This window comes from Syngnathoides biaculeatus, chromosome 8, assembly GCF_019802595.1.
Source record: "Syngnathoides biaculeatus isolate LvHL_M chromosome 8, ASM1980259v1, whole genome shotgun sequence".
Classification (NCBI taxonomy): Eukaryota; Metazoa; Chordata; class Actinopteri; order Syngnathiformes; family Syngnathidae; genus Syngnathoides; species Syngnathoides biaculeatus.
In genome coordinates, this window is record NC_084647.1 from 7,882,335 (window position 1) to 7,903,498 (window position 21,164).

A 21,164-nucleotide genomic window follows, 5' to 3' on the forward strand; every position below is an offset into this window, starting at 1 on the left:
CCCGCCTAAACGCAGACGGGTTGCGTCAGGCGTAAAGGCATCCGGCGTAAAACTGTGCCAAACAAATATGCGTTCATCTAAGGATGACGCGCCGTGGCGACCTCTTACAGGACAAGCCGAAAGGAAAAGAAGGTTACGTGCAGTTACTGCACCACATGCTGCCACCGCTGCCGGGTTTGAAATTCTAAAGGCAAAACAGGCGAGCCGTAATAACCACAACAGAAGTTCGACCAGCCCAAGTTTTGTGGTCATTAAAAATAATGACTTCTCACTCTTCTTACAAGTTGCCGGAAGACATAATTCTGCTATAGAGAGGAAGTTGTTGCGTGCGAGGAGCGAGAGAGTGCAGTTACGTGTGCACGTAACGGGTTTGCCTCGTTTTTTAAAAAGCTGCAATTTAAACAAACAACAACAAAGTGCGGATGCATGCGCGCGCCTCAATCAGTTTCTGTGGTCTGACTTCATTTTTCGGTCTTGAAAATCACAGTACAGGTTTCGTAATGTAATGGAAAACAGTTGCTAAAAAAAAGCATACAAATCCACTTTTCTTCATACTCTACAGTAATACCTCATAAATGCCAAGAGATGGTGTCCAAATGCTACTGTAGCCTAAATGAAGCTCCTCAACTCACTATATTGCTTTAACCTGAGCACAGAAGAGGCAAATGACTGTGACTATGACCACCATGTGTAAAAGTTATCAAGCAAATAAAAGACTGATTGTATGTGACAGGCCGGCATGGCCGTCGGGATGCAGACCCCCGGGATGCCGTACCTGGCCCAGCCCCAGTTCATCGGCATGAGACCCGCCGGCCCGCCGTACACGGCTGACATGCAGAAGCAAATGGCCGAGGAGCACCAGTAAGAAACTCGCACCCTTAAGGTTCCTTTTCCATGCGTACATCGTACGTTCCGGGACAATTTTTGAACCGGGCCGAGAAAGTCCTCATAATCGTTATTTGTATCAATTTATGAACAAATCGCATGAAGACAAACGGCTAAAAATGACATTCATACACGAGCTGGCCAAAACTCGGACCAAGTGACTGAAGTGGAAAAGCTTTGTCGGTTATCAGCTGCACTCTCTTTCAGTCTCGGCCCATCCTTTGACGATCATTCACACTCACTCACAGGAATTACTGCACAGCAGAATTTGAGGATGGTGAACCCGGGTAGACAAAAAGCTACATCGGTGGAATACTCGATTCAACAAATATTCTCGAGCTGCAGCGCTCATTTCCACCATTCTCACCATTTGCCTTGATGGTCAGCGCAGGCTGTTAAATCTCGAATCTATTTTAGCCTACACCTGGAGTTTACTTTGAAGTGCTTGTACAGAGGAACGAGAAATTTCAGATATTTTTATTGTGTATTTTGGGGCATTTCAGCAAAGGTCGTAAAGTTCTTGGTGAAAGATTGACATATCGGGTATTTTTGTAGCTGTCAAATGTCAAAACGAGCCAGTTTTGACCTGAACAGTATGAAAGTGTTAAAAGATGTTCTCAACAAAAGGAAGTTAGTCTGCTTTCCACTCTTTTGAACACAAACGCCTTTGATCTATTAATAGAATCGCGTCTGCGTTACACTTCCACTTTATCGCTGGTAGGAAGCGTCTGGAGCAGCAGCAGAAGATGCTGGAGGAAGACAGGAAACGGCGGCAGTTCGAGGAGCAGAAGCAGAAGCTCCGCTTGCTCAGTAGCGTCAAACCCAAAGTGAGAGACGGCCAGAGGCTCCGGCATTCCTTACCCCGCCGTGCGAACGAGTCCAGTCATTCGTTTTGGTTTTCAATTTTTCTATGTGGGGGCACTCAGGCGGGCGAGAAGAGCCGGGACGATGCCTTGGAGGCGATCAAGGGGAACCTGGACGGCTTCAGCAGGGAGGCCAAGATGCATCCCACGCCGTCGGCGCAGAGCAAGAAGTCAGGTAGAGAGAGTCGTGTTCGTCTTTGTGGGCTGACCGGAACAAGGGGCTCAAGGGCCTGATTTCATTTAGAAAATGTACAGACGGGACTTAGATGAGGTGTGCGTGGAATAATAACAATTCATTTTCATTCATACGTTGATTGCAGGGAACCCGTGTCTATTTGTGGGTGACCGTCTGCAAATTCACCCATTCTTGCTTTTTCTCTGAGGTACCTAAACTGCCAAAGAATCACCGATAAGTGGCTGCGGTGTATTTTTTGCTCTTTACATAATGTCCTAATATGCCACAAGTTGGCATCAAAACACTGGCCAATCGGAAAACAGTCATTGCTAGTTTTAACGTGTCGCAGAGCGGTGATTGTCACAAATGTCCTTGCGTTGCAGGTGCACCTTCTCTTAACCTAACCATAGTTGAAATAATATTAAAGTACAGTGAAGCCTCGGTTCTCGAACGTTTTCGGACAAATTGGTTTTCGAACGAAAATTTCGAGATTCTTTTTTGCTTCTGCTATCGAACGAAAATCGGTATTCGAACGCCCCCGACAAAACCCGGAAATAACATTCCGCGCGGCCAGACCAGCTGACCCACGACGCGCTTTGTTGTGAATTCCACGCCGCCGAAATAACCCGGAAATAACATAATGCGTGCGGCGAAAGCAGTTGACCCACCCGTGACATATTTTGTTCTTGTCAATTTGAAAAAAAACCCAAAACAAAACGGAAGTGACATAACGCGCGTGGCGCAACCAGCGCACGTTTGTTATTGTGTATAATGCAGCCTGTGTACACGGACGTGTCCTGGTAGTGACTGTTTTTCTTCTTCTTATGGAGGACGACCGTATTAACCCCCAATCACGGCTCCAAAGAACGCAAGTTGCTCGTTTAAAGTTATTGTGGACTTTTGTTAATAAAAAAAAGTTTACGAGGCTGGGGGGGCCGAGTCGATACAGATATGGCAATCCGCTCCCAGCCTAGGGTACTCGACTACTAAAGCTTACATTTTAAGCAAAAAATAAATATGTTTCTTAAATTATTTTATTATATGCAGTATTTAAATGATACATGTATTTATACTATGCATTTTTATTATCGGGGAAAGCTAAAATGAAATGCTTTAAAAAGCCTACTTTTTTAGGCTTGGAACGCATTATTTCTTTTTCCATTCGTTGTAATGGGAAACATCGATTCGGTTTTCAAACAATCCCTTTTTGAGCCGTTTTCTGAAACGGATTGTGGTCGAGAACCGAGGCATCACTTTATATTTAGAGTGAAAGCTACTAATATAGGCAATGTGCAATATTTTGATCAGGGTATCAGTTACGTACAGTAGTTTAGTTCCAATACATTTTTCAACAAATAAATGTTCCATTTTAAGATTATTTTGACTTTTATAAGAATATATTAATTGCAATTCTTACACCAATGATAATATATAAATGAAAAAAGAAATTTTAATGAACAAATCCTATAAAAAAAAAAAAAAAAAAAAGAATCCAATAAATTTTGGGTGACGTAAATGCTCGTTGGCCCAGATGAAGGAAGGAAGGAAGGAAGTGGGCCACGTGCCACCCGGGGGCCACTTCCTCTTTGATCCTGAATTGTGTCTGTTGTGCTCCATCACCACAATTTGTTGATTTTTGCAGACTCGTCATCACCATCATCATCGTCATCATCATCCTCCTCATCTCACCCGTCTGTTGCCGCTCCCTCTCTCCCCCCGCCTTTGTCTGAGGACAATGACGAGTTTAGTGACTTTCAGGGGCCGGCCCCTTCCAACCCTTCCAACCCTTCCAACCCTTCCTACTCATCTTCCTCTTCCTCTGAGCACTCTTCCCGCCAGACCGTCGCGGCCGGCCTCGCCACGGCCGCGTTCACCGAGGAGGACGAGGAGTTTAGTGACTTTGTTCAAGGTCCCGTCGGTTCGGCACACTCTTGCCTTTCCTCTCAAGTCCGCCCTCCCCTCCCTCCTTCCTCTGTGTCCCTTCCCACTGCCGCTCCTCCGCACTCTGCCATCAACAGCAGCTGTCAAACTTCATTTCAAGGTAATTTGTTCTTTTGCTCACCTTCCATAAACTCCCGTGGGATGCATCTCGTAGTTTCAATGTGTAGTGGAGGCCTTGGGGGGGAGGAAGAATCCTTCCTGCTTTAGTTGAGCATTTAATTCATTTCTTAATGATTATCCTCAAATATTCAATATTGGTTGTTTTGTTAGTTATTCTTGTCGTTTACTTCCCCAAGTCTTATTAAAACTTAAAAAAAAAAAAAAACCCAAAACCTACAAGGCGGTTTGGCTGACGCAAAAAGTGCTTGTTCCCCATTGGCTCCCACCTCTAGGCCCGTCCCTGGAAGAGAAGCTTTTCTCCTCTTGCGATCTCACTGCCGGCAAGACGGCCCACTTGAACTTTAAACCCAGGCGGACTTTGACGGAAATGAGTCCCCGAGCCCGAGTGTCTGCCCAGTTTCAGAGCAGCGGTAAGGCCAGGAACTGGACCACGTCCTCCCGGGACTTGGGTCTCGAGGCCGTCTTCGTCACGGAAAGGATACCCCAGTGCACCGCGGCGGGGCCTGGGGTGGCCCCGACTGCCGCCGAGGCCCCCCCCCAAAGCGCCGGCGACAGCGGTGAGGAGAAGCCTCAATTTGTTCCGAGACCTCCGCAGCTGCTTCTGCCACTAAAAGCAGGACTTCCTGTCTTCTTCTACTGTGCCACTGTCACTTTAAAACGTCCTTTTGTTGACATTCAATCCAAACAGACTGACCGCTCCTCAAATAACTGCGCTCATGATCAAGTGGTGCACGGCGGTCCCTTGATTTCAAACCTTTCTAGCTATCCTGCCGCACTTCTTTTCAGGTATTCTGCAATCATTGTTTGGGCTCTTGGGGACGTGCCTGCTCCTCCACGCTGCCTGCTTTGGCCTAACATGGATGCGCATTGACTTTTTTTATTCTGTGAAAGTTTATTTTGTTTTTCACTTCTGGCAAACGCTGAGGCTCGTCATAGAAAAGAGTGTGCAATGGTACCTTGATTTACTACTAACTGAATTTATCCGTCTAGCATGCCCCCCATATTTAAACATTTTCGGGCACCTTGTGCATCAGTAAATGTGAAACTCAAAATATGCTTCTGCTTCTCTCCTGGTGAACAGCCAGTTTAGTTGACTTTGCTGTTACAAATAACCTTTATTCCCCTAACTTTTATTGTGATTTATTGTTTGCATTGTTTACCTTGAAGATCCTAATTGAAAAGTACAGAGAAGGTCAGAAGGAGCTACATTGTGTCTTTGTAGACCTAGAGAAAGTGCTAGTACCAAGAGAGGAACTGTGGTACTGCATGTGGGGAAATTTGTTGGAATAGTACAGGACATGTATGAGGGCAGGTAGGAATAACAGAAGAATTTGAGGTGAAGGTGGGATTGCATCAAGGATCCGCGCCGAGCCCCTTCCTGTTTGCGGTAGTAATGGACAGGCTGACAGATGAGGTTAGACTGGAAGACTTGGACCATGATGTACGCAGATGATATTGTGATCTGCAGTGAAAGCAGATGGAGGAACAATTAGAAAGATGGAGGCACAAACTGGAAAGGAGAGGAATGAAGATTAGCCGAAGTAAAACACAATATACGTGCGTGAATGAGAGGGTCGGAGGAGGTAGCTCCAGGGAGAAGAGATAGCGAGGGTGGATGACTTCAAATACTTGGGGTCAACAATACAGAGCCATGGTGAGTGTGGTAAGGGAGTGAAGAAACGGGTTGAAGCCGGGTGGAACGGTTGGCGGAAGGTGTCTGGTGCTCTATGTGACAGAAGTGTCTCTGCCAGGATGAAGGGCAAAGTTTATAAAACAGCGGTGAGGTCGGCAGACAAAACAACAGGAAGCAGAACTGGAGGTGGCAGAAATGAAGATGTTGAGGTTCTCGCTTGGACTGAGCAAGGTGGGTAGGATTAGAATTGAGCTTTTTAGAGGGACAGCCAAAGTTGGATGTTTTGGACACAAGGCGAGAGAGAGCAGACGTCGATGGTTTGGACGCGTCCAGAGGCGAGGGAGTGATTATATATTGGTAGAAGGGTGCTGAGGATGGAGCTGCCAGGCAAAAGAGCGAGAGAGAGAGAGAGAGAGAGAGAGAGGAAGACCAAAGAAATGTTGATGGATGTTGTGAGGGAGGACATGAGGACAGTTGGGTGTTAGAGAGGAAGATGCACGAGATAGGCTCAGGTGGAAAAAAAGATGACCTAACAGGACAAGCCGAAAGGAAAAGAAGAAGCTGTTGGCACAATTGATAAGCCTCATGAAGAAAGTTTTGAATAAGTTAACTGCTCTAACTGTTGATGTAAAGTAGGTTCGTGATTGTTTACATCTTAGATGTGTGGACTTAATTGCAAAGCCTTGAAGGAGGTTGTGGATTTTTTGCTATTCTTGGTGGATTTGAGTCCCTGATGTTTTCATGTTTCTAAAAAGGAAGAATAGAAAATTAACAGCTTGTTTTTATGAAGTGTAATTAAGCCAAAAGTGGAGTGCTCGTAAGCCAAGGTACCACTGTATTCACATTAAACCGTAAATGAGGTCGGGACAATCAGCTGTTGAAACATTTTCTTCCCTGGCAGTGACTCACAGGGTGATTTACATATTTATGTGTGTTCCATCTGCACCGAGCTTTCAAAACATGATTTTTTTTTTTCAGGGAGTTTTGGAAACCAGCAGGCGCTTGGCTGCCAAGACTCTTGGCAACTCGTATTCCTCCGCAAGGCTGATTCGACAACAAATAATGCCATCTGTACTTGTGTGTGTGATTTCCGCCGCAGGTGTCGGTGTGTATCCACAACAGGAGCACATCCAGTCCGTCCCGCCAGCTTGGCTTTACAACGACAGCCTCATCCCAGGTAATTTTAGAATTTAGTCCATATTTCAAATGGAATAGCTTTGCTCATGTTCACAAAGACAAGGGCATACGAACCTTCCTGTTACCGTACGTTGTGGGTAAAAAAGAAGCACAATCATAACATAGATGGTTTGTCGTGATTACGTGCCATCGATTGGGTCAGTATGATTCACCGAAAAACTCCATCCCGTTAGTTTTTTTTCTTGGGTCCACCAAAAATATTCATGGGTCAGTGAGTCGGTCCTTGTTGAACCATCAAAACAGTCGTGACTGGTCGCCTTTTGGGCCCTACGGGGTCTGTATATTTAATATACAGTACCATGTTAATAAAAAAAAAAAAGCTAATAATAAAATAAAATGCAGAGTGCCCCAACTTGGAAATGTTTCGTAACAAGCTGTGCCTCGTCACTTTTTTTTTTTTTTTTTTTTTTACTTTTTAAGATTCAGAATTAATTACACTTGATAATTCTTTCAGAAATTTAAGAAATTCCTAATGGTTCATAGATTTTTTTTCTCGTCACTGCCATGATGAAATTCTACATAAAGTGTCTTCCTGAGGATCCCATTGCATTTTTTCTTTCTTAATCAGCGAGTTAAATTTCTCCATATAAGCATGAATTGTGAGCACTATTGTACTACATATTTCATAAAATGGTTCGTAATATAAGTGATAGTTTCCAAGCAACAAAATGTCTTGCTATTTTTTTTTGCACTCAGAGATGTTCAAGAAGGTTCTGGAATTCAGCATGACTCCAGCTGGGATCGACACCGCCAAGCTGTACCCGCTGCTCATGTCGTCGGGTCTTCCGCGGGAAGCCTTGGGCCAAATCTGGGCGTCGGCCAACCGCACGACGCCCGGCATGCTGACCAAGGAGGAGCTGTACACCGTGCTGGCCCTGATCGGTGTGGCGCAGGTAAAACCTTAGTGACGAAGGCATTCGGATACTCGTATTTGTATATTTTTACTTAGAGAATAGAATTTGCGTTTATACAATGCTTTAATTTAATTTATTGGTTGCTTTGGCCAACATTAAATAAAAAGGCAATAAAATAGACTCAAATGTTACTTTAAACTGCATTAAAATGTGACTTGTATTGATTTTGCGAATATGTATTTGATCATGTCACCACATTTTGTAATGTTATCAATTTTATGTGTTAGATTTATACAACAAAAAAATGAATGTGAAATCATGACTTAAATTGTTGCTTTGATTAGATCGAAAAAAGTACGTTTTCGTGTGATATTACATTGACCTTATTGAATGATCATTTATCACTTTTGTACATTCCTTGTACTTTTTAAATTATTCTGTTTGACTTGTCATTGAATTTCCAACTTAATTACCGACATTTTATTCAACGGCATTTTTATTTAGTGAAGGATTATTTATTTATCTGCTTGCGTTTCATGACCTTCCAGCGCATTGAAAAATGTCGTCGAACGCACATGAAATTTGTCAGTCGGGTTCAGCGATCCGATCGGTTGAACTGCAGGCGTGTGTTTCAGAGCGGCCTGCCCGCAATGAACGTGGAAATCCTCGGTCAGTTCCCTTCGCCGCCGGTGCCCAACCTACCGGCCCTGGCGATGGCTTTGGCCCCTGTCATGCCCCAGCACCAGCAGCCCATGATGAGCCACCCGCCGGTCTCCATGCCCATGCCCATGCCCACACCACCGCCGCCGCCAGTCATGCCCTCCATGACGGCGGCTGCGGCCCCCTCCAACTTCGCCAGTTTCCCTCCCGCTCAGGTAACACTTGATCTACTTCTTTACAAGTGCCCGAACTTTTTCTAGTTACCACGTCGGAATTTAGCTTTTTTTTGTTCCCTCGTTACTAAAAAGTGAATGCCGAGAAGAAGAAGCGGCTTATGTCAGAAAATTGAATTAAAGCAATGTATTTTGCAACACGGTTTAGTTATTAATATTAAACTACAGTCATTCTTTGCATTCCATTTAGTTATTGCTGTTTTTTTTTAATAATGTGATCCTATGGAAAGCTGTTTTTCCTATTGGAAAAATACATTACAAAACTTTGGTGGTGGTGTTTTTTTTTTCATTTTTTTTTATTTTATGTTTAGGAGCTGTTACATATTTTTCATTCATTCCAATTCAGAAAGTTGATTTGAGAATTCATTTCATTTATGAACGTTGGTTACAGAACAAATTTAATTCGTAAGTCAGGGTACTACTAAGCTATAACATATTTAAAAAAAAAAAATTGCTCCCGGCTATCTGAATAAAAATGTGACTTTTTTTTTTTTTACTAAAAATACATAAAGGGTTAAAAAAACCACGCAAACTTAATCCTGTTTCATCCTAGTTTTGCTGAAATGCAGCAAGCAAGAAAATTTAGCCACTTTCTGTGGCGTTAACTGGATTCTTGACCTTAACTCGGATTATTGAGCCTCCCTGTCTGGACTGCAAATATTTGTAATTATTTGTATTTATACAAGCCATAATGTGTACCCCTTTACTTTCATGTTCACCAACGCCTTAAGGGTAACAAAGTGGAAGACGACGACTTCCAGGATTTCCAGGAGGCTCCCAAAGCCGGAAGCGGGCACCAGGCGTTCACAGACTTTCAGGGGGAGCCGAGCGCAAGTTTCCCAGCCGGAATAGCGGCGCAGCATCAAAACTGGTAAAATGTTCATATTCGATCGCAGCACTTTTTCATGACAGCGTCCGGCACATCATGCTCAATTAAGTCTCGGGTAGTCGAAAGTCTTGGGAAGGGTCTCGGCCTGACAATGAGTTCGGGTCACCTCCCGATGAATCAATTTCAGCGGGCGGTCGATGAGCTCATTTCTCTGTATTATTTGACCGCCCTAAACGGAAAGTATCCTATGCATCCACAGATGAAGATGAGGTGCAACTGAATTATCTGAGTGCTGTTAAGTTTCTCTCACATTTGCAAGGACAGTGAATACTTTTGAGCAATCATGTAAAGGTTGAGATTGTATTTTTAAAAAGCTCATTTGGAAGAGAAACGTGTCAGCATCACGGGTGACTCAGTCTTAGTGTGATAACAGCAGGACCTTGCAAAATGTTCATATTTATCCTTGAATATGATACCTTTCTATGAAATTACCCTTCAGTAGTTAATTCCCATCGAACATTTTCTATTTGAAATGAAGTCATCCCTTACCACGTCGCGTTTTACTGTTCATGGTTTCACTGTGTTGCGGATTTTAAATTGTACACATTTCATTTTCTATCAAGGGATTTAGCCCTCATCATTTTTCATTTTTGCCAAAGATTCACTTAGCAATAACTATTTGTTTCAGAACAGGGAGATCCATATCACAGAGTAAAAACAAATGGAAAGAAGCGAAAATGATAACAGTAACTATAGTAATAACAGTGACAACACTGACCCGTTCAATATGGTGGACGGTCGGACGTATTCTATCCCTGCCGGTGGCCAAGATGTTCATCTGTAAATTCCTAGAAAATGGAGCGTGCTCTGCCTCTCTGACTGCGAGAGTCTCCGAGCGCAGTGAGAGCATCAGATTGGATTTCATAACATTCCCCTTATAAATCTGACGGGCCGCACCACTGTCTAATATCTTCCAGTGCACCGGCCATGTTGACACCTCTGTCCGGTTCCTCATCGGTCCCTTCCGATAAGTACGCCGTCTTCAAGCAGTTGTCTGTGGATCAGCCCGCAGAAGTCACGCCCCCTACCTCAGGTACAAGCTTTACCACTCTTTGTTTTTACATTTGTTTGATGCAATTTTTTCCCCTTTTTTTTTTTGTCCCATACAGATGGAGGAGACAAATACAGCGTCTTTAGACACCTAGAAAATCCTGCTGACAAGAAACCACTTGGTAAGATGTTCTTGCCTCCCAATTTAGGGCATACGTGGCCATCGCGTACCACCTAAAAAAATATTTACAGTACCAACAGCATGACTTAACATAAAAATACATTTTTACCTTAATGTACCCAATAATAATGGATTGTTAAAAAAGGTAAATACATCAGAAGTTGGCACGATTTAGTAGGCCGATGAACGAAAGACTGAAAAAACGTTGAATCAGAATTTCCAGACTTGAAACACAACAAATCATCAAATCGCAACTTACTAGTTGGATAATAAAGCTTCCTTACCATAAATGAAATATTTCACAATGTTTAGACTTTGGTTGCAGCCAACATGATTTTGACTTACTGCTCATAGTTTCTGCACGCGTATGGAGTGTAGCTCAAAAAGGTTAGTTTAATACCCAAAAAGTTCTAAAAATAGGGTTCTATTAGGCTGGCTGCACGGATAACATGAAAACACCAAAACAGAACCCGGCAGAAAAGAGCGGTCACTGGACCACATGACCACAGCAGATCGAATGAGAGCGGCATTCAAACACGGCGTGGCAGATGATTGGAGCGGCCAGGTAGCCACCAGGCTAAGTAGTCAGCAAGCTCGCTGTAAAGCCAGCAGCTTGGTCTTGGCCACGAACGTTTAATGCACCAACTCGTGAAAACCGGACCCAGGATTCTACTTGTGACCAAGGCACGGTGAGGGATCCTAGTTAAAAAAAAAAAAAGTCATTTAACACTTTTCTCGAGAGAGAAGTGGCAGCCAAAAAGCTTCAGTCACAAGTTGCTTGCAAACTCTCTTACCAGTTCAATAGTTAGTTTTCAAATTATCGCAATGGATTTTTTTATTTGTTGGACCATTATTTCAGAATAGTACAAGGAGTAGCAATTCGGTTGTGATTCATTTGTCATTCATCAATATTAATACAAATTGGGGGCGAGTCCAAGTCCGAGTACTATTTCTTCTTGATTCTTTTGCGTAGCGCTAGTGGGGCACCTTCTCAAAGCGTAGCAGGGTCGGTCGGAAGTCTACCAAAGTTGAGTATACATCAGAATTCACACACTAGCCAGACACACTTTACGTTGAATGCCAAGTGGGTCAAGCGCGGTGCCAGTTGCCCAGTGTGAGTGTTGCTCTAAGTCATGAACCAAAAAGCGCAGACTTAGAAATCGTGCTTTGGTAAAAGCAGGTAGAACTTTTTTTGTATTTCGCACCTTCAATGTTGATCCCAGTTGTTTTTCATTCCACTTTCATGGGAACGGTTTGCAATGTGGATGGGTTTTACATTACCAGTAAGTCACGCTCTTGGTCTGCAGTGTGCTGATTTCTCTCTCTTCCAAGTTCATACAACAGTGAATGAAGTACTGCTAAATTTCCAAAGTGTATTCTGAGTCTTTCTGCTTCTGTGACGTTTTAATGGCTTTTACTGCATCGATCTCCATGATGTTTGATTTCAACTGAAAACACCAAAATAATGTCCATCCGTCAATCATTTTCCTATCATACCTATCCTCATTTGGGTCACTGGTGAGCTGGAGCCTTGGTGACTTATGAAGCTAACTTGCATTTTTTTTTTTTTTTTTTTTTTTTAAATCTGGGAAGAAGTTGCAGTATTTGGAGAAAATCCAAACACGCCCGAGGAGAACATTTAAACTCCACACAGAGGAAAAAAAACAAGAGATTTGAACCCACACCTCAGAACTGAGATGGATGTGCTTACCACTATGTGTCGCCTGAAGTCAATACACATTTTTATGAAAAATAATTGTTGCATCAACATCACGCCCTCAATTAATCAATCTAGATAAACCTCTTTCTTAACATTACATATTGATTCGTATTGACTATATTTTAACTTGCGCTGACACAGTCTAGGTTGTAATTAGCCTCAATTAGTCAAGTGTGTAAAAGCGAATAAAAAAAAAAAAAACATTTTTTTTCCCGCTGTGTTACATTTTCACCTTGATTTCATACATGCTTCCAGTTGGCAGTAGATTGTACTTTGCACTCGTGAAGAAGCCCTTCTGTCATTTCAGCAAGGCAGAGCGATTGGGAAATGTCCAAATGATTGTTTTAGCCTTTTCTATAGCACAGCGGTTTGAATGTCTGAGGTGTCAATCAATGAGGAGATGTTATGTGAGGAAAATTGTTTCCAAAGGGGATGGAACGACACCCTTAATTTGTTTCAAAAGGTAGCTTGATTTTAAAATGTTGGGAATTCTACAATCTTTTTTTCTGTGGATTAATAGCACAGATGCGCAATTTTGTGCTTCCATCTAAAAATAAGAAAATGGCTTCCACCAACCCGATGGCTTGATTCCCGGGTTGCCCCTTTATAACTGACTCCCCCGCCATGATGGCAGTTTTGTAATTTGCTTGTCATTGTTTTAAGTTGAGGTCAGCGTTAGTCAATCACTTTTCTGCCACCTGGAAGTACCTGTATTTTTTTTTTTTATTTTATTTTATGAAAAGCTCTTTTAACTGTTCACTGTACTGTCACTTGCTGACATATTTCAACGATTCACGTTTTTCACAGAGGTTTTTTCCCATTTTGAGCAGTGTGATTATTATTATTTTTTTTCCCCCCCACGGATTTCAAAATTTGTAGAGTGAGCTTAATTTCGGTAAACTACAATTCATAATTTTTTACGTTTTGATTGGCAGGCGAAAGATTTGCCGATTTCAAGGCCGTCCGAACCGATGACGGCTTCACGGACTTTAAAACCGCCGACAGCGTCTCTCCTCTAGAGCCCTCGGAGCAGGCCAAGATCTTCCAGCCTTTTCCTTCTGCTTTCCCCAACTCTCAGTCTCTACAACAGCAGCCCCCCTCAGCTGTTTCCATGACTCAAAAGAAAAATCCTCTCAACATGTCAGACCTGGACCTTTTCTCCCCGATCGCTCCATCTGTCCTGCCCGCCTCCGACACGCAAACTGGCGCCTTAGCCCCGATTCTGGTGCTCCCGTCAGGGGGAGCCAAGGCCAGTGGCCGCGGGGAATTTGCCCTGTTTGGCTCCTCGTCCTCAGACGCCGCCCAAGCTCCGGTGGCGGCGCCACAGGACGACTTTGCCGACTTCATGGCGTTCGGGAGTTCTGGTGGGGAGGCCAAAAGTGAGAGCGGGGCAGCGGTTCACAGCGAGACCTCCTCTCAGCAGGGCTCAGACAAGTACGACGTGTTCAAGCAGCTCTCCTTGGAGGGCAGCGGCGGCGGCCTGGCCTACGACGACGCCAAAGACGGCGGCGACGATTTCGCCGACTTCCAGTCGTCCAAATTCTGCACAGCGCTCGGCGCCTCGGAAAAGACCCTGGTCGACAAGGTGGCCTCCTTCAAGCAGGGCAAGGAGGACTGCGCCTCGGTCAAGTCCCTGGACCTCCCGTCCATCGGGGGCAGCAGCGCCGGGAAGGACGACTCTGAGGACGCGCTGTCGGTGCAGCTGGACATGAAGCTGGCCGACGTGGGCGGGGACTTGAAGCACGTGATGTCGGACAGCTCGCTGGATCTGACCGGGCTCTCGTCCCACCAGCCGCCCGCTACAGGTGAGGAACTAGTCCGCTTGCTCTGGTGAGGAGGGCCCGTCTCGCTCATACACGCACGCACAGTATGTACAAACACTCACAGTAAAACATATCAGGTTGGATCTTTAGCTCTTCATCCGCAAGTACAACTTTGTCTTCATCTCATTTACTTATTTATGAATTCATTTGCATTATTTCCATCGTTTTGGTTCCTACTTCCATCCTTTCTCGTGATAACATCCTGACCATTCCTCTGAATTGGTACCATTTGTATTGTATTACCCTTAAAATGTTTTTTTTTAGAAACCACGAATTGGCAATAATTGCCATTTTTTTTTCCAGTGTTCAAAGTAGTTTGAATAAAGGTTTTTTTAAGTTGTACTTACTAAATATAAAAACAAATTAACGTGCAGGACACTTGGCTTGATAAGAAAAGTTAATTTTATAGCGCACTGAAAGATTTTGTTCCCTTGGGGACGCAAGATGCATTGATTTGGTGGAATGGGTCGTGAAATTTGCAGTGATTTCTGGTGTTATAGGGACTGAGCCCTTCTGCCCACTCGAAAAGGTTTGTAAACTCCACGAGTGGGAAGGCAGAGGGCTTTTTTTTTGGTATCAAACGAGGCTGACCCCTTGTCCTCGCCACCAATACGCCACAAGATGACACCCAAATATTATTTTCACGTTAGACGTGGATGTGGCGTGAGGACCAAAAAGGCAAGTAAAAGTGACATGAAAAAGTGGAAAAAAGAATGCTGTTTACAGGTAGTGTAGAAAAAGGTGTTCTCCGTTTTTCCCAGGTTCACCATTTCCACCCATTTTTATTCTCTGGAACTTGTACAGGACAGCAATGCGGGTGTAGGTTGTAGGTTGTGAACATGATTTGCTAAGATCTGAGCGCGAGGTTTCATGTTCATCCACTCTTAACAGATCACGTGTGCACTTGGCAGCTCTTTGTTTACAAGAGAGTTTTGTGCTTTTGGTAGCTCTAATGGTTTTCACCATGGGTAATTTGGGGGAGCACCAAGAGCACGAAATGAAGTTTTAAGTGATGCAACTGGAAGTGTAAGTGGAACCAGACTGCTGAGTTCCAGAGGATAAATGACACTCGGATAATTTTGGGGCTTCAGCGAACTGCTCTGGACGCGGCCAGCACCGATTGTCATAGTGTGCTGAAATAACGCAATCAAGTTTGCACCCATTTTATCATTCGCAGACCGTTACTTAGTAAATCTGTCCGAAGTTGGAGAATTCCTTGGTCAAGTTTGCCCTTCTGTGTTCTATCTGAACAGACAAACTCATTCATTCAGGTCAATCATCCTTTTTCATTTTTTTTTTTTTTTTTTTAAACAAAGCCTTCACACACATCATGATTTATTCCAGCTCTGCGTCGTCATTGCCTTCTAAATGAAGACATTTAGGACACAAGGAAGCAGTTACACAACGTGGAAGCATTCCAACAAAACTCTTGTCCTTCTCTAATGGCTCCTTTTCAAATAGTTTTTGGAGAGCCACAGACCATCTCGCGTCGTTCAGCCCAGTGTCGAAACATCCACGTAGTCGACGTCATTTTTTAAAGAGGCAGTATTCCTTTTGGCAAGTGGCTTTCCAGTACAGTGCGCAGAAGGAAACTGTTACTTGTTTGTTTATCTTCACAGGCCTTGAATTCTCGAGTCCGCTTTGACTGTACATGCCCTGTTTTGTGCTGCCTTTTTCGATTTGTGAAATTGACAAGTACACAGACCACCCCAGATGCCATTTGACGAGAGGGAGAAAAATGTACGTGAATTTAGAATTGAGTTTTTATGATAGGGGGTAGGATGGCTTCGATCGTTTTGATACCCGGTAGATTAAATGAAATGCCATTTGCATTCAAGCTGCTAGGAGAAAGAAAGGATACTGTCTCTTTAAATATTATTTTTGGATGTAAAAATCCTTTTTGGGGGGATGTCAGGAATGTTTAGTTCCTCTGTAACCCTTTGAGTGCTTGATAACTTGACATCATTTGAAGTATGGATCATCAGCCACTGCAATCTTTTCATTATGTATTTTAAGTCCTCAAAGGGTTTCTGCGGTGTTTCCTCTTTTTTTTTTTTTTTTTTTCCTCCCCCGAAAACAAACAAAAAAAAAGTGTTGCTTTCCAACCTGTTAGCTGAATGGATTTTGTCAGCAGCTCCTCTGAATGACTGATCTGAGTCTGTAAATGTGCCTTCTCACTCTGGTCTTTGTGCGTTTCTGTCTCTCACTATTTTTGCCTCGGGTTTTCTTTTTTTTGTTCCACTTGTTTATCTTTTCTGCCCTTTTTGTTCCTGACTCTGCATGCCCCTTGTATAACGCCACAAATCTCAAGTCTGGTTTTACAGGTGTTAGTTGGCCGAAACCTCTTCTTGTAACGATAGACCTTTTACTTCTACTCTGTGACCTTTGCTGGCTCTTTTCTCTCATGTTGTGGTAATAAATATTCTTACTGGTACGGCTCAAAATTGGGTGCAGTCTTATTTTTCTTCTTCTTTCCTTCCTTTAAGATGCTTCACATACTCCAGCACAAAATTCTTGTCAATTTCACAAATTGCTTTTTGGGCTGCGTTGGACGTGGAGGAAAAAAGCATTTTAAGATGCTGTTGTTTTATGCACGTGTTTGTGTTTTATCATCAAAATTTATCATAGAGTTGGCCGTTTTTTTTTTTTGCACGTGTTTGTTTTATCATCGTTTATTATAGAGTTGGCCGTTTTGGATTTTTCGTTTTTAGAGCTACCGTAATTTCCGGCCTACAGAGCGCACCCGGTTATAAGCCTCACCCGGTACATTTGTAAAGGAAATACCATTTGGTACATACATAAGCCGCACCTGTGTAAAAGCCGCAAGTGCCCACATTGAAACACGAGATATTTACAAAGAAAGACGGTACACAGAAAGAGTTTTCAAAGTTTTAATACCTTAGCTTAGCTTAACATAGCAACAACACGGTAGCTCGAACAGGGCTGGTAAAATAAACAAACAAAAAACAGCTGCGGCAGCTACACAGTAGCAACATGGTAGCATATCACTAACAGGGCCGGTTAAAAAAAACAAAACATACCTAAATCACTGAGACGCGGCTGCAACACAGTGGCGACACGCTAGTGCGACGCAAACGCTAGTGTGCCGCTAACAGGGGGCGGTTAAAAAAAAAAAACATACTAGTAAAAATTACGGAGACACAGCAGCAACACGCTAGCGCAGCGCTAACAGGGCCGGTTAAAAAAAACAAAACATACCTAAATCACTGAGACGCGGCTGCAACACAGTGGCGACACGCTAGTGCGACGCAAACGCTAGTGTGCCGCTAACAGGGGGCGGTTAAAAAAAAAAAACATACTAGTAAAAATTACGGAGACACAGCAGCAACACGCTAGCGCAGCGCTAAAAGGGGCGGTTAAAAAAAACACCGGTACAAGTCACTTACTCTGCACATATATTCCACGTCACTAGAAAAAAGGCAAAAATTCGCTGTATCACTGCATAAGGTGCAGGGTTGAAAGCGTGTGTGTGTGTGTGTGTGGGGGGGGGGGTCGCAGCTTATAGGCCGGAAATTATGGTACTATTTTCATGTCATTTTTTTAGTAACTAATTAATATTATTTGTAATGGCTAATTACCTGCTGCATTAGAATGAATGACTCTAAAAGATAGATAAAAGATGAAACCATTGTTCGAAATTCTAACTTGAAAACCCCATCTTTGCTTTTAACCTTTGACCTTTAAAGCACCGATGCAGGCCTGAAACCTTAGTTTGAAACCATAACAGTTTCTTCATAACAAAACCTTTATTTCATGTCTTCTTAATTTGAAACCACACCTCAGACTTGGAAGAAATTCAAAACAGTAAAGCTAATCTTGGTTTTCAACCGTATTTTGGAACCCGAAACCTGTCCTGATATGCCAATTTGAAATCCTTACACAGTTGTTTTACGGAACCAAACGTGTGTTGGGGAACCAAAATCACGCAACAAGGCCACCACAACCGCCAAACTGTACTGTTAACACAAGATGGAATATGAGTCATGCTTTCTTTTTGTTCATGCCAAATTGTCACCTGAGCATTTGAGTCACTGCGCTGATATTAGGTGAACCGCAATCCATATTTTGGGGGGTCCAGACTCATTTCTAATCCTTTTTCCCCCTCCCACATCCTTTTAACACATTTACAGTTTTGAAAAGACTCTTTCTTCACACTTTTCAACACGAAACTCATTTGAACGTCAGAAACTACCAGAACTACCGTCTGGGTTCTGCTAGAAAGCAAAATCTATCAATAAATTCCGGAAACTACTTGACAGGATTCAAAATAAATAAATAAATAAATAAATCTACACACCCTGTACACGCTAAATAATGTAAAAGTTTCCACATTGTTTGGTCTCATTTTGGATATACGACAACAACAGACTAAAGGTGACCCACGATGTAGGAGGAGTTCCTTCAGAGCGAGGTAAGTCTTGGAGTGAAGACGAGCCACCATTTTATCTGCTAGGGATGTTTGTCTTTGGTCTTCAGCGTCTGACGAAGCATCTTTGCAATTCCCAGGAAGCACTGGCATGTCTGTGTTGTCATTGCAGAGGGAGACGACACGAAATTTGACCCGTTCGGGACGTCCGCACTCAGCAGCCTGGCCAATTACGACTGGTCAGAGCGAGCGGAGTGCGTCGCCGGCGACCTCCGCAAGGCCCCCCCGCCTCCAATGCCCGCTGAAAAGGCCGAGGCGAACTCGGAAGGCACCTCGGCCGCCTCGCCCGCCAAGTCGGCCTCGTCTTTCCGTGCAGAGGATGACAAGTTTGAAGCCTTCGCCGACCTCGCCGGTAGCGAAGAGCGGGACGGCGAAGACGACTTCGGAGACTTTGCCGGCACCGTTTCCGAGAAGCCCGACTCCCCCGTCGGCCCCGAGGCCACCCCGGGCGAGACCTCCGATGACTTTGGCGCCTTCCAGGGAGACAAGCCAAAGTTTGGCAAGTCTGACTTCCTGAAGGCGAGCGCTCAGCCCAATGTCAAATCCAGCGAGGAGATGATCAAGAACGAGCTGGCCACGTTTGACTTGTCTGTCCAAGGTGAGATCTTTTTTGTTTTTTGCTTTCAGTCATGTTCAAAAACCTAGACTTGGGTCTCAAAAATATCTGGTAAAATCTCATGAGAAGTCGACGTGGCAAATACGCTGGAACCGCGGTTTTTGTTTACTCTTGTTTTTGTAGGATTTTGGTTTGGTTAGTCCCAACTAGTAACTAACCAACAACTTCCCAGTCCCAAACAGACCATAAACAACGCTTGTTTTTGTAAAACTGAGTAAAGGACTGAATTCTTCTTCTTCTTTTCGTTTCGGCCTGTCCCCATCTTTTTCCATTTCAGGGTCTCTCCTTCATCTTCTTTAGCACCCTGACTGTCCTCATGTCCTCCCTCACGACATCCATCAACCTTTTCTTTGGTCTTCCTCTCTCTCGCTCTTTTCCCTGACAGCTCCATCCTTCCCATCGTCTTACCAATTTGCTCACTCTCTCACCTTTGGACATGTCCAAACCATCCAAGTCTGGTCTTCCGGATGGAACCTCGTCTCCAAAACATCCAACTTTTGACCGTCTCTCTCATGAGCTCATTTCTAATCCTATCCAACGTGCTCACTCCGAGCGAGAACCTCAACGTCTTCATTTCTGCCACCTCCGGTTCCGTTTCCTGCCGTCTCTTCAGCGCCGCCGTCTCGAATCCGTCCATCATGGCCGGCCTCGCCACTGTTTTATAAACTTTGCCCTTCATCTTGGCAGAGACTCTTCTGTCACATAGAACACCAGACACCTTCCGCCAGCCAGTTCCAGTCCACCCAAAATAACCCCAATTTTTTTCCTCCCAAATGAAAATGGCACTATTTGTGATTAGGATTGGGCGGGACCACGCATAGTAAAAATCTTCGGATTATTGTACATGCAAAGCCTGAGATTCTGCATATGTTCGAAATGTAATCAATCACGACGTCTTCGCGCCTCACCTTCAGGCTCCCACAAGCGCAGTCACAGCCTGGGAGAGAAAGAGATCGGTCGCTCCGCGCCGTCGCTGATTCTGGAGCAGCCGTTCCGAGATCGATCCAGCACCCTGAGCGAGAAGCCCACCTTGCCCGTCATCCGGGACAAGTACAAGGACCTCACCGGGGAGGTGGAGGTGAGGCTGAAGCCCACCGTCACCGCCTCTGAATCTCACATTTTGTTTTGTTTATTTTTTAAAGCCACAAATATTTCACATTTCTCGTTTTCTGTTCGTGACGTTGCAGGAGAGCGAGCGCTACGCGTATGAGTGGCAGAGATGTTTGGAAAGTGCTCTGGAGGTTTGTCCTTGACGCCGTTTGTCCTTCCGACAATCTCATTTGAGTTACAGCGTCATCTGCACTGGCTAAATGAAGCTCCTCCCCTCATGTCAACATAGTTAATTAGGCAACAACAACATGGTGCCGAAACACAATTTTTCTCTTAGACGTGATGCACATTTTCCGAATCAGAATCTTCTTTCTTTGCCAAGCATGTCGGAAACATACAAGGAATTTGTCTCCGGTAGTTGGAGCCGCTCTCGGACGACAGTCAGTTAACCCATAAGAATGAGCGAAATAGGAGGCCAGCTTGCTAGAACGGGCCTTTATGTGCGTGCGATCGACCTAAAGTGTTCTTAATTGGACAAATCACACAACAATTATGCACGTAAGGTATGCAGTCCATTTTCATGAACATTTAAGACTTTTAAGTGTATAGTATAGTACAGTATCGTTGCAAAAATTTCCGGCGACTTTTTGCACACGCTGTGGTTTATGCGGTGGTGCAGCTAATTTGTGGATTTTTTCTAACAGCCTCAGGGGGGCACTTGAGCGGAAAAGGTGAGAGTGAGACAGGTGGAATATATGCGCCAAGGAAGTGACTTTTACCGGTCCGGCCCTGTTAGCACCGCACTAGCGTGTTACTGCTGTCTCAGTGATTTTCACCAGTGTGTTTTTTTTTTTTTTTAACCGGCTCTGTTAGTGCAGCGCTAGCGT

General features: G+C 44.0%; 1 protein-coding gene across 11 annotated transcripts in view; it reads left to right on the forward strand.

The window, feature by feature from the left end:
• The window catches only part of synrg (synergin, gamma), a 32,536-nt gene that overhangs the window by 4,529 nt on the left and 6,843 nt on the right, over positions 1-21,164 (forward strand). For 8 of the 11 annotated variants that reach the window (XR_009795952.1, XM_061826606.1, XM_061826607.1 and 5 more), the window contains 15 exons: positions 734-861; positions 1,607-1,712; positions 1,812-1,923; positions 3,566-3,964; positions 4,257-4,541; positions 6,717-6,794; positions 7,511-7,707; positions 8,304-8,543; positions 9,293-9,432; positions 10,368-10,483; positions 10,560-10,622; positions 13,277-14,146; positions 18,724-19,209; positions 20,142-20,305; positions 20,415-20,468. Coding sequence is in view for 10 of the 11 variants with exons in the window: in XM_061826606.1 (XP_061682590.1) it covers positions 734-861; positions 1,607-1,712; positions 1,812-1,923; positions 3,566-3,964; positions 4,257-4,541; positions 6,717-6,794; positions 7,511-7,707; positions 8,304-8,543; positions 9,293-9,432; positions 10,368-10,483; positions 10,560-10,622; positions 13,277-14,146; positions 18,724-19,209; positions 20,142-20,305; positions 20,415-20,468 (3,438 nt within the window). In the remaining variant the exon portion in view is untranslated. The remainder of the gene's footprint in view (positions 1-733; positions 862-1,606; positions 1,713-1,811; positions 1,924-3,565; positions 3,965-4,256; positions 4,542-6,716; positions 6,795-7,510; positions 7,708-8,303; positions 8,544-9,292; positions 9,433-10,367; positions 10,484-10,559; positions 10,623-13,276; positions 14,147-18,723; positions 19,210-20,141; positions 20,306-20,414; positions 20,469-21,164) is intronic. The other 3 variants (XM_061826614.1, XM_061826615.1, XM_061826612.1) reach the window with 2 other exon arrangements.